Here is an 18,792-nt window from a genome sequence, read left to right as displayed (position 1 = left end):
GTTAAAGAAACGGGCTTGGCCGACGATAAAAGGGGAAGAAGAGGAAGAGATGAAGATGCTTGAGATGAGGAAATAAGAGAGATGGGGTGAAAGTGGAATAGCCCACAAATACAGTGTCAGGGTTATGAACCGAATGGCGCTCGTTTTGCATGGCACTTGACTCTCACTGAACACATGCACACACGGTCTCCCTCATGTGACACGCTCATAACAGAAAGAAACATTCTGACTCACGCACTCGCTTCATAAATTGGAGGGATTTTTCAATATTCGGGCTCTGCATTCTATATAGCTTATATTCATTACTCTAATGAAGCTTAATGAAAGCGTCCCCTTCAGTAGCAAACACCAAAGATCACAACAGAACAGCCTGTTCTCCAAAGCCGCCGTCCGTGTTCGTTCACACGTACAAAAACCTCTGTAAACAGAATGCTGTGGTTTGTCGGAATGCATTTTGCAGAAAAGCTGAATTTGGCTATTAGCATGAGAAAACCGCTTTGAATCACTTCTATTGATGAAATCCAATTGTGATGGTTCAGCCATAGATTTCCATTGTAAGTGCATGAATGTTAAAAGGGTGGTTCATTCAAAAATGAAAAATCTGTCATAATTGATTCCCTCCTGTTTTGTTGAAAGCCTGTATGACTTTCTCTCTTCTGCAGAACACAAAAAATATATTTTGATAAATACAATGAGTCTCATTCATGAAACACGAGCAGAACACAACTTTCGTAAAGTCTTTCTAACATACATTTTCGGATTCATGCAGATGTATGTATATTCAAAATGTTAGTTGGTCCGAAAGAAACGTACAACTGCTCCATACCAAGTGTAAACCGCATGTAATGTTCTGTAATCTTTTAGACAAACAAATTTTGACACATCCGTCCAATCACAGTGGAGAAGAGGTGGGACAAACACTACATTGACCAACCATCATACATAACAATGATTACTGCATTTACATATGCAGCAATATTCTTCAAAATAAGATACAACCAACGCATCTCCAGAATAACGCGCAGTGCCTCCAAATCCTTTTCAAGCGCCACTCGCTGGTCGTTTTCAGAAGAGCACCAGTTATTATCATTTTAGCTACAAAAACTTTGGTGGACACAGTTAAAGTGATTCATTTATTGGTAAGCATATTAGTCTCTTATGCATTTATGCAATATAATGTCGCCAAACCAGAGAAAGAAGTCCAGAGGACTCCAGCATTACTAGATACGTAATATGCGTAGTTGTAATTCATAGGCGTGGATTATCCTAATTGTGAATGTGTGTGAATGCGCCCTGTTTACGAATGATTGGAATTAACATACACAAATTTAACTATGAGATCTTACGTTTACGATGTATTTGTGAACCCGGAGGAAAGTTTTCCAAGAGCATCTGGCTGCAGAACTGCACTTGCACTCTCGGACACCTTAGCTTCCTGTGCAAGTGACGTCACTTGCAGTCGACACCTGCACTCTACGCTGCCTGCGACGTCATTTGCAATCGACACATATAAACCAGAAATTATTTTCACAAGAAATACATAGTGTATTATTATGTTTAGTATTTAAATAAGCTATGACTGTTGTTATATTTATAACAGCAAAGTCTATTACCAGGTGGGCAATTTCAATGTTATGGATGTGAAATTTTATTAACTTGTAAATTCTCAGAGAATGTCTATATTATCAATATATTGAATCATTTATATATTATATACGTTTATATTTTACTAAACCCCTGATGATAGAGTCCAGACATCAGTCTATGCACAAGCTTTCAATTGAAAAAAATTGTTATGGATGTGACAAAAAAGACGCTTTTGAGAGACAACATGGTTCCTAAACAGAACATTTCCTTTAAGTTGAAATAAAAACCTTTAAGCAGTATTTACGAATGCTTCATGAATAAGGCCCAAATGTACGTAAATGTCCTTCAAAATATCTTCTTTTGTGTTCTGCAAAAAAAAGAATGTTATACAGGTTTGAAATGACAGAGGGGGAATAAATGATGAAAGATTTTCATTTTTGGTTGATCTATCCCTTTAATGCATTACTTATGTGTATTTTCTATGTGCCTGCATGAACATCTCTAAATCAGTTTGCCTAATATTTCAAGGCTTGTTTATTGTTGTATTGATATACAACACTACATATCATCATTGCATATAAATAAACGGTCAAAATCGCACATGTGTGTGTTGCTTTAAGACTATTTTATACACCTCAGAAAGCACACCCACCCTACTTCTCACAACGCACACTCGCGCCTCTCCATACATCCCTCATTCTCTCATCTTGCCTTCAGTCTTTCCTTTTCCGCTCTTTCCAATTTTCTCCCCGTTCCTCTCCGTTTCTTCCCTTCACCACCTTGAGATTATTTAGGCAGACTAAAGACCCTCGATACATACTAATGCACCTCTCGCGCACACACCCACGTCCCGGTGCCTCTGATAAAGATCAAGCGCTGAGATTTCAGCAGAGAATTCTGTGTGCGCGTGTATTTCGGCTCCTCCACGAGGCTTACATGTGTCAATAAGTGACTAATTGCCTTTATCCTCTGTTTTACTAATGAGTTCTATTAACTGAAAAGAGCCGAGAATTTAATCACCATACGGGGTCGAAGGATATGAAAAATATCAACTGTGCCTTCATAGCGGCCTTCTTTTCTCTCTGCTTTCGCTCTTCTTTTCGTTTATCATCTTGTTTTTATTCTACCTATCCTACCCATTCAAAGTTGCGTGCGACTGAAACGCATCGATGCCGATCAACAACATGAGATTCAATGAGACCAAAACTTTCCTTCACTGCATCCAAATGGAAACATTTGATCAGAGCGTCTTGAAGCCTTTTGTGATTAGAATAAGTGTAAACGTAATTTTAGAGAGCGAGATCCGTTTCTGTTACAAATTCGTTGGAAGAACATAAAGAAATAAAACATTCTCGGTTCGAAGAAAAATATCTTTTGTACGTTTATTCCTTCAAACCTTGTTTCACAGCTGATGGCGTCACAAGAGTCAATGCTTTGCCGTTCATGTTTTGCCGTTCATTATTGGGATGTTAAGTAGCGTTGGCTTTCTTGGAAGACAGTGGTTCGCTCTTCCGCGGGTCTTTTTAATATGAAGCATTTAGTGCGTGCGGTGCACGCGTGTCTTAGGATGATGAAGTGTTCCGAGTTGGAGTGTGTGTTTGTATGTGTCTTTAGAAGATGAAGTGTTTTCTGTCCCCCCTGTTATTACAGTCTATTTCAGTCTGACAGAGCCTCATACATCTATGTCACGACGAGGGAGCACAACTGTGTTTGTGTGCGTGTTTGTATGTGTACCGGCCCGAGTGTTTCTCTGATGAGGTTAGTCATGTCTGTTGGGTTTTTAGTTCCTTCCGGTTACGAATGTCTTTCTGTTAGCGTGTCTAATATGACGCTCTGCATTTATCTCTCACTCTAGGAAACCCTCCTGGCCCTGTTTTTTTGTAGATTTCAAACAACGAACCTTTTAAATGTTTATATAAGAGCATGTAATGTTTTGGCTTGTTTATGTATATGTGTGAAGAACGTTCCCGCCACACGCTTTGCGAAACTGGCAAGAGTGATTTGCATAACGGCACTCGCATGTGTTTAAGGCCGAGGTCAGGAACGCTAGCCCTAAGGGTTGTTTAAGCGTGGCTGACAGTTCCACTAGGAATTTGAGTTTTAGACTATGTGTAAGCCGGTGATCTTAGTTGCTTGTGGCCATTGCGCATATTTTGATGCTTTTCTGTTTATACAGATGAATCAATAACACAGCAAAGCAAGGAATAGAATGTGTATTGAAGAGTTTTAGTTCAAACTGTCAAATAGAGATGCCAAATAATAGAAATCATTGTACGATTTTGTCGTTCGTATACAGTGGGCGGTGGGGATTTGTCCTAACAGTATATTAGTGTTAGTGACATGAATGAAGAGATTTAGGTTTCAATTATTCATACTTCATTTCCTGCCGACCGCATTAATAGTGAATCTCTGGGCCAGAAAAGACCTTGCCGTATTAGAATTGTTAGCTGCGCAAATATTGAATGTTCATTATCGCGCTTGAGTTATTAGTGCGACCCATAATTATATTGGACAACAAAGTCTCTGGTTTAAATACAAAAATAAATGGGTGGTAATTTTGGAACATTACACATTCAGGTAAAATATTAAATAGTAGAAATTTGGCCATGGGGAAAGAGAATTAGAGAGATGTTTTTTTTGCAGCGAAAGGGAAAGCAATGTATTCTCTTTTCACGACATGCCAAGCCTACTTAGTGAGCCAAGAGGAACTTATCTAAAACATCTTTGAGATGCAGGAGGTCTCATTAAATTCAGCGGTAGTGACTCCTCTTGGTCTGCTTCAAATGCTCTGAGCAAATGGGGTTGAGACCTCATTCCTTAACTTACAGAGAACAACCGGCGTCTGAAACCCTAAACATCTTTGTTCCAATGTGAATGTGGAGACTAGGGATGGATTCTTTACAGAGGTCTACCGGAAGTTAAGTTTGGGCTACGAAATGTTCCTTTATGTTGTATTGACACTCCAGAGCTTATTTTTTATGAATAAGGCGAATGGGAGACCATCACAGACCATCACTGGGATTTTACACCGTTACTGTACTTTTACGGTAGTGTTTGTGTTATACACGAATCTCCATTACACATGAACAAAGTCGGACGCCCCCAACCTGTTACACATAATCACCTGTTAGACATCGGGGCACTGTGAAAGTGAGAAATTGAATCCAAAACTGCACATAATAACATGTTTCTGGAGTTGTAGTACATGTCGTAGCCTGTCTATACAACAAACCGCGTTAACGTCACTCTTGTGGAACTGATTTCAAATGTTCCTCCCTGCCATTTACTGCAAAGGGAGATGAAAGAAATCGTTTAGTTGTTTCTACAGACCAATTGCTTTTGTCCGAGGAGTCTGGGAAATGATGAGGGGTTTGGAGTAAATGTGTTATTGGCTTTGCCACGGAAAGAGACATAAAGTAGAGAAAAGAGCAGATAAAGTCTGAGTTAAAACAACAAGGAGACGGACCAACACTGCTGATGACAAGGAGAATAAGACATGATACGGCCGAGACGGATAATGGAGGAGAAAGTTTCAACAATTAATGAACCTGGTAGCAAGTCTCATTTTCTCCAGGAGAAAAACAGGGTGAATGAAGGATCAGAGAAGAGAGGAGGGAGCGAAAGCCTTTGCTCTCCTTTCCCTCCGAGGGGCCCGCAGGCAGGAAAACTTGAAAAAGAGGGAGAAAATGGAAATAAAATGAGGTCATTGTGTTTCTTACATGGAAACTTAGGCCATCGCCTGTGGCTATTACATGTGCGTTATCTTATTAAGTTGTTTGCAACACTTAGCATCCAAGAGTGTTGTTCTTAGGCGCAACAAGACCAACCTCTTAAACCCTTATTTACAGCGTCGCTTTGAGAGACCGTATGCTCCATCAAACAGGCTTTGCGATCAACAGCTTATGATTCCACTTGTACATCGGCGAATGGGCGTCCAATGTGCATTAGTTAATCATCAATATTCGCTTAGCACAATGGAAGTAAATGCAGGGAGATTTCGTAGACGTTTTTACGGTACTGTTTACCTCCGCGATGTTGATTATCACAGGCGGGCAGATGCACCGTGGGCTCTCGGCACCGTTGAGAGATGTCTAGACGTCACTCACACCTATGGCTGATTTCGTTCTCGCTTATCCTTGATTTCTAGGCCACGGGAAAAAAGGCGAGGGAGGGAGATGCACAGGGGGGAGAAAAATAGGAATTATCTCTGCTGGACGGAAATAGCCCCGCGTTTCAATCAAAGACGAGCTTTTTATAAAAATTAGATTTAAGAGTGCGGGCCGTATAATGGGAATTAAGGTTGTTTCACGTTAATTACGCGTCATACGTGACATGTAATTAATTCAGTATGGGTTTGATTAGGGATTAAGGCCCCTAACAAAGATTTGATGATTTTGCACAATGTTGTCAAGGATCCGGCGTAATGAAAATAATTATTTCTGTGGCGATAAAGGAAACAGAGGTGTAGTTTTAAAAACACACTGGGGCGGGTAGGTGATGTCATTGAGGCGACATGGGAACGGCTATGCGAGTACAAATTTGAAGGGTTTGATTTGAGATCAGTTAAATTGATGTGAGAAATTGCCAGTGATTGGAAAACTTGTGAGTACTAGGATTCAGTTATAATATCGTGTTTATTTGTAACAGGTCTACGGCGGCTTGAAAATTTGTTCTTAATGAACAACTAGATGTTCGGCGGAGCCTATTGATCGTGTAGGGTCTGGGGAAATAAGGTGTTTTTAAATAAGATAAAGGAGGAATGGCTGTACTTGTGAAACTGCATGTGTTTTACAGTGCTTTTGTTCGAATACTTTATAAAAGGCCATAACGTGCATTCGGCCAGTTGTTATCACGAAATAAACCCAGACAGGGGGATGGGGCGTTGAGGGGGTATTCTTTGTGATGATTATTTCTGTACATTATCCAGCTACTTACACTGAAAATATTGAATTAAAATATGGATTTGAGTTTCATTTATTTGATCAATTGCGAAGGAATGGACTGTGAACACAATGTAGGAGATTAGTAGACAGGGTCAAAAATACAGAGGTAAAACAATGGAATAATTTAACTCTTTTGATGTTATGCAATGCCTACAAAAAAGGTTGTGATTGTGTAATACTCATTCAAACTAAATACAGGCAACAACCATCCTTTGGTCTTATGGTCCGTTCACACCAAGAGCAATAACTTCTATCTATTTAGAATGAAAATATAGTGTTATGTTTATTCTATGCTTGCGTACTGCATTTTCACATTTTAAACGTGTAAGCCCCTTTAAATTTAGATTTTGATCGACTATCAATGTTGTATTGTTTTATAGCAAGAAAACAAATTACTGTGAATATTATCTTCATATTATCGTTCCTCTGTATCGTTATCATTATAGTTGTGGTGTGGACTTTGATGTTATCTCAAGCGTTAAATGATTTTCTGAACTTGAAAAGGCTTGGATTACTTTCAAACCAGCCTTGGGTAAGAAAGGTAGGAATTAACCGATGCTGGATTGTTTCAACCCAAAGTGCTGGGTTAATTGAACCCATTGTTGGGTCAAATATATACATTTTCTGGGTTAACCTAACTCAATGACAGGGTTGTGCCTTTTTGGCACAGGTTTACCCAAATTACCTAATGCTGAGTTATTTTTAGCCATTTGCTGGGTTGTCTTTACCCAACCATGGGCGATCTGTCCAGTGATTACCCAGCATGGATCCAAAACAACCCAGCACTTTTTAGAGTGTAGTCATGGTTATCATATTTTTGTGTGAACTGGCTTTAAGACCAAACCGACCATCATTGTTTATTTATTAGAGTGACATTAAAATAAATACTGTGTTGATATCACAGATAAAGGTTCACCATCTATTAAAGCATAGTCTTAATTATGTGACACATTTCAAAATTGGAGAAGATTGAAAGAGGTGAACTGTGACTGCCCACCACTCCTCTAATCCTTCGACCGCTCCATCTGTTATGAGTAAGACTCCCCTCTCGCTCTTCCTCTGTGTCTCGTGCCTCCCTCACTCTCTCTTCCATTTGTTCTCTAAAACCCTTTGCGTGATTTATGAGTCATCACATCCAATTGTACAGTGTACAACCCAAGCGTTGCTCTTTAGTACTGTATTACAGTTCTTACATTTCTGTTGGTCGATCTGCAGGATCTGTGGTGATTATGTAACATTAAAGGCCAGTTCATATACTGAAGGTTTTAAATTTAAAATGATGTTATAATTTTTCCACTCAAAACCTGTATATGACTCTTTCTTCTGTGAAACACAAAAGTAGATATTGTGAGAAATGTGGTTTTGTGTTGATAGAATGGTCATTCTTGGATAAACAAGTGTCCATCAGTTCTCTTCAGTGCTGTTATAAGAAAGATGAGCTGTCTTCTGCTACTAAAGTAATGGTACATCAACTTTGCCCAGAAGTTGCCGTGACGTCAAATTAGACATTTTGGACTCAAGTCATCGTCTCGCTTTCTCTCCTCTTTCATCTCGCTCTCTGTTTTATTTCCATTCATCTCATCTCTTTTTCGTGATTTTAACGTACCTCTCAGCGTGCGTAACATATAGAATTTTGACTGCAGTTAGCTAGAAGGACCTTGGGACGACCTCCATTGTTTTAATAATCATTCTTAAATTGTATTATTATTTTTCTTTTTAATACCTGCGTGCGACGAGGCGAATTTAAATCATAGCTTTTTAATGCATGTTTCAGGAGACATGCCTTCGAGTAGAATGATTCTTTACGTCTGGTTTAATATATGATGTCTGCAGTGGACAGATTTTAGCAATTCGGAGAATGATGTAACACCCAAACCGCCATTGGCGATACCACCCTTACTCATAATTCTGTGTGATGGTTCTCTGTACTCTGTTCTCTGTGTTTTTATTCATGACAACGTAAAATTCAAAGCAGGTGATGCGTAAAGTAAATCTGGAATATTTGCTTTTACCTTAACCGAAATGATTCTTTTAACGTGATGATGGAAACATCAAATGATCAAACACGTTAAACACGGAAATCTCTCCTGTGAAATGCTTTTTATTTGCCCTCACCCTGCTGCTTGATCCATCACAGCTGATCAGCTGATGAATCATTTGAATTTCCTCGCATGCCCTCCTAAACACACACGATTCTCCTTTTCCAAATCTCTCGCCTTTCTCTCGTAATGACACGCTGTTCTGGTGCTGATGGCGAGAGCTCAGCTGTTATACCCCCCAAGCAGTCAAGAGCTGGCGGTGAAACTTATTTTGTTACGACCTCGGCATCGAATATTAAAGACACTTCCTTTATAAACTGCCTCTGCTGGACACTATTCTCCATTATTGGAGAGCGGAGAGTAATGTAAGGTCTGGATTAGATCCCTGCCGCTCGCATTCGGCCCCATCGAATACTGGGTGGGCCGCTCCGTTGTGCTAAATGGAGTGTTTGCTAAATCACTTCCATTGTGATGCGCGTGTGTTTGCGATAGGTTTGAAATAGCGCTGTTAGGAGACGGAAATCGGTATCAAGGTTACAAAATATCAAGAGGTATCATACCCAACTGTTGGGTTAAATTAAGTAAAATGTTGATTTGTTAAAAAGATCTGTACTTGACCCAACCATGGGTTGAAACAACCAAACATCCAAATGTGCTGTCGACATTGAATTTCAGAACAATTGGCATGAATAGGGAGTCTGTCCCTGACAACAGCTTCTGTTCCTATGGGACGAGAGCCTATATCAAATATCTGCAAGGAGACAATTTAAGAGAAACGGCCTGAATGATTTATATATTTTTTTGAATTACCTGTTTGTTAGGTTTCTTTCGGCATATCGCTGTATCACCATATATTCCTTGCCTGTTAAGCATCCATTAGGTCGAAATATGACTGTGGGGATTGCATCTTGTGCTAAATTAAATTTATCCAAATAACTTGCTCGGCCTATTTTTTTGTTCATATTTTTGGATCTCTGTTATTTTAAGAGTGCCTGATTGTTATAAAAGTCTCCAGTGGGTTAACACTGGAGATTATAAGTTTAAAACATGAACTGTGGTATAAATGAGAGAGAAATGATTAACAATTTCTTTTTTTTTCTATCTATAGCCTTTAAATTACAGAAAGGCATCTTCACATCTTTGGTCTGCTGTGCTCGTGAATCATTAAACATTTAGTGTTTCGTTTGAGTATATACATTTAGACTGTTTATGTGTTTATTACAGAATTATGTAACCCATTTGTTATACAAAAATCGTCCCTACCAATTTATTTACAAGAAAAATACATTGAGATCACATATTGTACCTTTGATACCCTCATTTACATTTACACTTTTATCCAAAAGCAACTTTCAAAGAGTTCAGGGAGCAATAAGCTATAATTCACTTTTTAAATGACTAAATATTGTGTTGTCAAAGTTGTCAAGCACTTTTAAACACTTTTCATTAGTTATATGTTTGCAAAACCCAGTGACAAACTAGTAATAATTGGTGACTAATAGTAATAATTTATGGCAAAAAATTATATTCACGAAATATATACAAGGTTTGAGAAGGACAGCATGTTTTTATATATATGTTTTTGCAATTGAATGCTGAATTTTGTTCAAAAACGAGAATAATTTTCCTCACCTTTTTAAATTTGGTCACTTTATATGTACAGAAGTCCCAAAATTAAGAGGCTCCAGTAATCCACTAATCCATAGTGGTTTAATAAATGTGTTCTGACTTTTGTGAGAGAAAACAAAGAATTATTTGAGCTAATTTAGTGAAATTGAAACCCAGAAGAGTAATAACTTAATAACTAAATGTGCTCAAAAGAGTATTGGTTTTCTCACACACCTACGCTTTTGAATTACTTTAATGATTTATGTATGTGCTTTTTGGCGCTTCAGTGAGTTGGTCCCGTTGTAAATAAAGTGATGGATATTTTACTAAAAAACTGAATGAAGTCATTCATATGAGATTAAAATAAGACCAATTTCTTTTTGGGTGAAACATTTCCTTGAAAGTTGAAACGTGCCTTATATTTTCCACATTTACTTGGCCTCAAATATGAAGTAAAAACTCTCCAAACCGGCAGTTTTGAAAAGTAATACGATGGCCTCATAACATCATTAGAGGCCCTCATAAGATTGGCTACGGGGGCGTCCCAAATGCCAGTGGTCCACCATCCGCCCCCCCACCCACACCCACACTCGTCAGTGTTGTTAGCTCATTAAAGCCAAATCAAGGTAACTGATCGGCCCATCGCAGACCTCAAGGGAGTGGCTTTGATGTTGAGTGGAGCGTGGAGACCTGAGAGAGAGACAGAGAGAGAGAAAGACGGCAAGATTTCGCCATGCGCATGACTAACATGGCAAACACCCACGACCGACTTCACACATGAATACACAAACACACAACAATCATTTACACGGCTATACAGATCAACACATTAATGTACTGTGCATACAGGGCATTCATGTGACCACTTATGCATATGTGCATGACATCACATTTTATTGGCTTGTTTGGATACTAATAGCCTTGATGTATACACTGTATTAGATGAAGAAGTATTATACGCATTTGCAATATATTTATACATATCATTTATCTCCGATGCATTGCTGTTATTTCAGTGTGACATTTAAACAGCATGAGATGTAACATTTGTTTTAGAAGTGAAGTGGCCATTTAGATGTAAAGGGGTCAATCTGGGTCTCGTTGACATGCTTTGATGCTGCAGATGTTAGATCTGATGTACTAGTGCGCTAGTGCTGGTCTAGTTTTTATTTTCTCATGGACGAGAATTCGACTGATCAATCATTCTCTTTCAGTCTCTCTATATATCATACGTGCATTTAAAAACTCAACTATATAACAGTGCTCTGCATGTTGGTTTGCTTGATTCTTCTGTGTTCTCAAACATCTTTGTTTTTTGCAGGATGACCATTCCATGTTCTTCCAGTTTGGTCCTTCTATAGAGCAGCAAGCCTCTGTTATTCTTAACATAATGGAGGAGTACGATTGGTACATATTCTCCATCGTCACCACCTACTACCCTGGATACCAGGACTTTGTCAACCGGGTGAGTCAAATCTTTCAAATTGGTTCCTGCGAATGCTTTCTGTTAGCTTTCCCATTGGTCTGTCAGTGGAGAAAGATGATGGAACAATAATCTTACATAATCATTTTTACATTTTAAATTCCATAATCTTACATTATTAGACATTAAGTAATCTTGGTGTCTAATAATGTAAATTATTACAGATGCACCAATATATCGGCCAATAATTGTTTTTGATTGATAGTTTAAAATCACCCGATAATCAGGATTTATATATCCTGTCAATTGAAAGAGGACACGAAAATGCATTGTGCTCTGTATATAGAAAATGTTCAGAAACACCACCAGTTTGATGTTTAATATTATTAGTCATTATATGAATTAATAGCATTCCGGAAATCTAATATAAATTAAAGGAATATTAATTCAATCTGCAGAATCGGTATTGGCAGATAACACTCTGAAGAATCAGATATCGATGTCGGTGGAGAAGTTTAGTATCAGTGCATCTCTATAAATTGTTGCCATAAATTTAATTACATTTTTAAAGGAGACTAATGCTCGGGTTTATATTATGGTGTTGAAAAACATCCACATGCTAATCATGTTTATTTAGACTCTTTTAGATAAATGCAGTTTTATGTTTTTATAGCCTTCGTGCAAACAACTCGGTAACAAGTGTTTCACACTTATGTAAAAATGAAACAGAAAAAGAACAGAAAACAACTCATTTGCATTTGTTGAAAGAAACTCCAGTGCTCACAAGGCATCTACATTTTTTTTAATAAGAAGTGTTCAATCTTTCAGGTGAGCTTATATTTTTATGGCATTTATTTTACGAAAATCTTCAAATTATAGGGACATTTTTTAAAGATCATTTTTATAATAAGAATAAATATGTTGATGAATTTAATGATATGATCAGACGCAAAATAAAAAAATATTTTATTTAATATGTATTTTAGGAAATGTAAACTAACAAGATATGTCCTAATATTTAAGGTTTACAGTCAAAATAATATCGATTGATAGAGCACTATAAATGCTACAGAGTGAATTAAAGTACATTACAATCAGATTATAAACTCACAAACGTATTAATCGTTGTAAACACACATCAGCTCAATCTTTATTAAGCAAGACAACAAGAACAACAACGAAACAGTATGGAGAAGGATATGCTTCTAAGCTTTCTGTTCTTATTTTAAGCGTGTTGGTTGTTCCTCTTCGACAACGGCACACTGCACACTTTCTGTGTATGTATTGACCCCTACTGGACTAGTGTACTTTTCTCGCGCATGAGCTGTTGTATGTGTCACACAAGCAGACCAGGTGCGGGCACGACCACGGACACTCCTGATGACAAAAATTACATTGGCTTAAGACTTATGATAATTATTACAAATGAATGTGACTGTTCATTAAACATTGGTGTATTTTACTCTACTGCTTTGGGAAACACTTGTTTCTTCGTACCTTACTCTTAACTGGAATGTCGCAGGAGCTTCAGAAAGGGGTATATAAACAGTCGCCTATTCAACCAAACTGAGATCGATATCACAGACCATGCTGCTGTTCGCCCCAAACCCTTTAACTCCAGAATCTCTAGCTGGTCCAGTTCACATCCTAATTCCAATCTTCCTTTTCCCATCGGGAGGCCAGCCGTCGCAGCTCTTGTCTCTTTCATCATCTGGAGTTTGCCAATGCTTCAGTCTCCAGTAATTCTCACTTCCTCTCCTCTATCTTCTGTACACTGAAGCTCCTGTCAGAACCAATCCGCATGTCCTTTCGCCGATCTTCAGTATGCTTTGAAACTAATGCCACTTCAACGATTGCCTTTTCAAATTCAGCTCTGTCTGTTCTGATTTCATCCGTCTACTGGTCATTTATCACAATTTGTGGTTTCGGTCTGCTATTCAAACTCAATGATAAAAAAATGGCAGCGTCTGCCATTTTTATTTCTGCCAGCTTAACAGCCTAAATAATGTGGTGTGGGCAGTTGATGTCCAAAACAAAGATTTTAGGACGAAGTTTTTATTAAATCTGCAATCCATAACTTTTAAAGTAAAAAAAAGTACATAAAAAGAATGTTCAGAACTGTCTTATAATACAATGATTTTACATTAATGCATTTGGCAGTAGCTTTTATCCAAAGTGACTTACATTGCATGATACTATACATTAAGTATATGTGCAATCCCCTGGGATCAAACCCATGACCTTGGCATTGCTAGTGTCACATGCTCTAACCACTGAGCCACAGGAAAGCGTTTTAGGGCTGTTTAACGATTAATCACATCCGTGCACTGTACATATTTATTTTGTATTTATGTGTATATTCATGAAATATTTGCATGTACTGTATATATTAATATTTATATGCCATTTAAATAATACATATATATAAAAAATGTAAATATACATTTATTCTTTATTATTTGCATTTTTATAATTTTCTTAAATATATACATGTTTGTGTTTATAAATACACAATTAAAATGCACATTGCACAGACATATAGTATGTAAAGACAAACTTTTATTCTGGATGCGATTAATCGTCAAACAGCCCTGAACGATTTGCAACGGTAACAGTACATGTAAAAATGATTTTACAGATAGATTTTGTGTTCGATGGATGTTGTTTGATTTAAAGATATGTAAAGTAACCAGCAATAAAATGGTTCTGACAAGAGGTGTCATTATTAAATATTATTAATATAATATTATCATATTAATATTATTATAAATATAACTTGACATAAAGTAAAATAAACCAAACCAAACATATGTAGCAATAAATAAAAAATAAAATGAGAAAAGGACATAACAAAATTAAACTTAAATAACATGAAAATCAAAATATGAATAAAATACAATACAACTAAAAAACTACATTTTTCAACAGTTCTCTAACTGAAGACTGAGCTCCAGGTGATGCAGTGTTATTCAGAGGAGGTTTTACACATTGAAGAGGTTCATGCAGCACGTTTTTGATGCTCTTGTAGTGTACAGCAGCCAGGTTCAGTTCTACCTCTGAGGTTTTTGTTTTTGTGTGCTGTTGCCTGTTGGGAATGCAATGGGTTTGGGCAATTCCAGATGCTGGATTTGTGCCATTTGTCTCCTTTGTTCCCTCATTGGTAAAGGTGGTGCTGTAATGCTGGATGCTACATTTATGTAACGGTGTCTGTGTTATAATAATGTCATCACACTTTACACAGCTCTCAAAATGGCTCAGAATATTCAACCACACAGAAACATTCAACATTTTCAGTTCTCGGTACTTTATTTTCTTCCCGTTTTTCACCAAGAAACTTCTGTAAAATGGAGATCATCTCAATAGACATGTGTTAGAACAATGTGTAATGAGGAAATATAGTTTAATTTCTCAGTTCTCCACGGACTTACAATCTCACAGAGATTGGTTTTGTGGTCGTGACGAGTTTATTTTGAAATGTTGTTTTGGTTGGAATTAGCCATTTCTGAAGGAGCTACATGATTACTCTTTTCATTATACATTCCAAAAGGTGCATTCACACTAGTACAGTATAACAGTTTAAAGAGACAGTTTACCCAAAAACAACAATTCTGTCATCATTTATTCACCATTGTGTTGTATCCGTGGAGAACATAAGAAGATATTTTGAGAAATGTCCCAGTGGTTCTGTGTTCATACAATGGCAGTAAACGGGGACCGATGTTGTTTGATTACCAACGTTCTTCAAAATATCTTCTTTCATGCTCAGCAGAAGAAAGAAAATAATACAGGTTTGAAATGACGTGAGTGGTAATAAATGATGAAAGAAATTTAACTTAGGGGTGAAGTGTCCCTTTATATTTTGAGCTACACTGCAAAAAATGAATTTCTTACTATTTAGAATTCTCATCTTGTTTTCGAGTACAAATGTCAAAAAAATTATTGAATCAAGATGTATTTCCTTTATGAGCAAAATGTGTTTTGCTTTATGATGTCTTGTTTTTAGACAAAAGATTTATGAAATTTCAGTGAATTTGTGCTTAAAACAAGCACAAAATCTGCCAATGGAGTAAGAAAAATAATCTTAAATTAAGGTTTACATTTTTCTTAGTCACTAAATTCAAGATAATTTTTCTTACTCCATTGGCAGATTCTTTTGCTTGTTTTAAGCACAAATTTTATCACAATTTTTTGTCTAAAAACAAGACTTATTTTCTTAGATAATTTTGCTCATCAAGAAAATGCATCTTCATTCAAGAATTTTTATTCCTTTGTACTGGAAAACAAGACAAAAATACTAAGTAAGAAAGTCGTTTTTTGCAGTGTAAATGTCATTTGACCTATAGTGATTTTACGAAACTGTTGTACAGTAGATTGTCCATTCAGTACAACAAAACTCAACTTTAAAGCTGCTTCGTTTGCTGTGCTGAAACAAAGATGTAGTGTAGTTTAAAATGTTACGGTCATCATCCAGCCTGTTGGTTATTTGGGCTTTATCATTTATTAAAACGGAAGAGCATGACATCATATCCTTTTGCCGAAATTGGTTGTGGTGTAATTTTGCATGCTCAAAGCATAGTGTGCCCGCACCTTCTAAATAAATAATTACCTTTCCCCCATCTCTGTTCTTCTCTCTCGCACACTTTTTCTCTTGTTTTCCATGTCACTCTCTCTTTCTTTTAACTCGCTCTTCTTTTTAAATAAAGATAATTACAAAGAGCAGTTTCGGGAGAGCTGGAGGCAGCAGGATGTGCGTTTCAGGACAAGAACTATGATTGTCTTTCTCTTTGTATTGCCGCTGTGCAGATCCGGAGCACCGTTGAAAACAGTTTTGTCGGCTGGGAGATGGAGGAGGTGCTGCTGCTGGACATGTCGGTCGACGACGGTGACTCGAAGATCCAGAACCAGATGAAGAAACTCCAAAGTCCAGTCATCCTCCTGTACTGCACTAAAGAAGAAGCCACGACCATATTCGAGGTGGCACATTCTGTGGGCCTCACGGGTTATGGTTACACGTGGATCGTACCCTCACTGGTGACCGGTGACGCTGATAATATACCCACCGTCTTTCCAACAGGTACAAAAAAACAAATGTAACCATTAAAATGTGGAAAAACACATTTTTATATTAAAAGGTACTCCTTTCATGTCAGGTTTGATCTCCGTTTCCTACGATGAGTGGGACTACGGTCTGGAGGCTCGTGTGCGTGACGCTGTAGCCATAATCGCCATGGCAACCTCTACAATGATGCTGGATCGGGGTCCTCACACGCTGCTTAAGTCTGGATGTGACGGCACACCTGACAAGAAAGGCAGCAAGTCAGCAAACCCCAACGAGGTGCTGAGGTGAGTCAGGCTTAGCGGGGTCAAACGCCGGCATCTGGCACCGGTAAAAACACAGGCGCACGCACGTTTACAACATCTGCTCTAGAAGGCTGCCGAAATAATGGAGTGTTTTGATGGGGTGAACAACCCATAGACAGGTGCACAAACAAGCAGACACAACATGGATGGCGTTCGAGGTGGTTTATGTTGGAAATGAGCCAGATGGCATTACCAGATCTATGTGAGAGCTTTTTTATAGATTTTATATATATGATGTGTTCAAGATTTCTGTCCATTTGCATATAGTTTTTGCCTCGAAGTATTTAAACAGCTTCTCAGAGGCGTTAGTATGTAATCACCCAAAAAATGTATACTAAAGGTTGTCTCAACCTATATAATATCTAAGTTCCTAGTTATTTTGACTCTAGATTGAACAACATTCTGTTATAGTTGTGCTAAACCCATAAAGGAACAGTTCACTCAGAAAGTAAAATTCTGTCTTCATTTACTCACCCTCAAGTTGTTCCAAATCTGTATAAATGTCTTTGTTCTTATTGAACACAGAAAGATGTTTGTAAGAATGCTTATAACCATACAGTTCCTAGCCACCATTGACTACCATAGTAGGAGAAAATGCTTTAAACATTTCTTTGTTCTGTTGAACAAAAAGTGAGATATTTTGAAGAATGTAAGAAAGCAAACATACTGGGGCACTTTTGACTACCATTGTCAATTTTCCTACTATGGTAGTCAATGGTGGCAAAGAACTGTTTGGCTACAAACATTTTTCCAAATATCTTTCTCTGTGTTCTTCACAACAACATTTTTACAGATTTGGAAAAAAAATTTTTTGGGGTGAACTGTCCCTTTAAGACGGTACCTGTATTGACTTTAAGCTGAACTGTACCTTTAAGAGAAACTAAGAGTGGCAAATAGACAAACAGAAGAGAGTAAGACACAGAAATGTTGCGGAAGCTACCTTGAAACTGTAGCTTGCCAAGCTACTCAAAATTGAAAGTGGTTAAACCCGCAGCCAAGTTACGGATAAAAATAGCTGCACTACATACCACAGTACAAATGAAAAGTACAATAAAACTACTTTCAGGGGCTTCATGAGGACCTTTGAGACATCACATATACCGTAAGGTCTACGGTGAACCAAAAGTTGGTGACCGACTTCACTTCAGAATTATCGTATTTCAGTGTGAAATCGATCATTAAATGAGAAATATAGAGGGCGGGGCTTGCTCTACAAATCGATTTGATGTAGAAAAGTAGGCGTTTCATTTAGAAGTGGGCAGTACTGCAGATTGACAATTGGAGAGAAGTTAATGGATGTTCTGCCCAATCAAAGATGGATTGTGTGGAAGTACATTTCAGATATTAAATTATATCAATTAAAAATAGCTGTAGGATAAATGTAAGTAACGATAAACAAATGTCTTGTGACTAAATGTGTTTTTACCAACACCCACATACAAGTTGTTGTTAATTCGTCATAGGTCAAAGAGCATACGGGTGACGTGACAATAAAGCATGGTGGATGCTGTATACTTCAAATGTATTCATACTACTCCCACTCGGTTTTAACGATCGATAGCTAGGTACTTATTCATATTCAGTACTTCACAGTATGCTATTTAGGACACAGCTTAAGTATTTTTTGTGCGTGTGCTGACTTGAACGGATGAATTGTTCACCACAAAACTAGTTATCGGTGTTGACAAAGTTAAAACGAGCAATTTTGATTGGACTCAAGGGGACATCATCAAACTTATGACTCTCTACTGCAGAACACAAAAGAAGATATTTTGAAGAACGTTGGTAACCAAACAACATTGGTGTCCATTGACTTCCATTGTATGAACAC

At 37.6% G+C, this 18,792-nt stretch overlaps 1 protein-coding gene across 1 annotated transcript in view; it reads left to right on the top strand.

The window, feature by feature from the left end:
* The window catches only part of grin2bb (glutamate receptor, ionotropic, N-methyl D-aspartate 2B-b), a gene marked incomplete at both ends in the record, with an annotated part of 66,998 nt that overhangs the window by 22,323 nt on the left and 25,883 nt on the right, over nt 1-18,792 (top strand). Inside the window, 3 exons of the mRNA XM_079461622.1 lie at nt 11,499-11,642; nt 16,404-16,674; nt 16,751-16,943. Coding sequence (XP_079317748.1) covers nt 11,499-11,642; nt 16,404-16,674; nt 16,751-16,943 — 608 coding nt within the window. The remainder of the gene's footprint in view (nt 1-11,498; nt 11,643-16,403; nt 16,675-16,750; nt 16,944-18,792) is intronic.

This window comes from Barbatula barbatula, assembly GCF_947034865.1.
Source record: "Barbatula barbatula genome assembly, chromosome: 8".
Classification (NCBI taxonomy): Eukaryota; Metazoa; Chordata; class Actinopteri; order Cypriniformes; family Nemacheilidae; genus Barbatula; species Barbatula barbatula.
The sequence above is the reverse complement of the archived record's forward strand: the minus strand, read 5'-3'. Positions and strand labels throughout refer to the sequence as shown.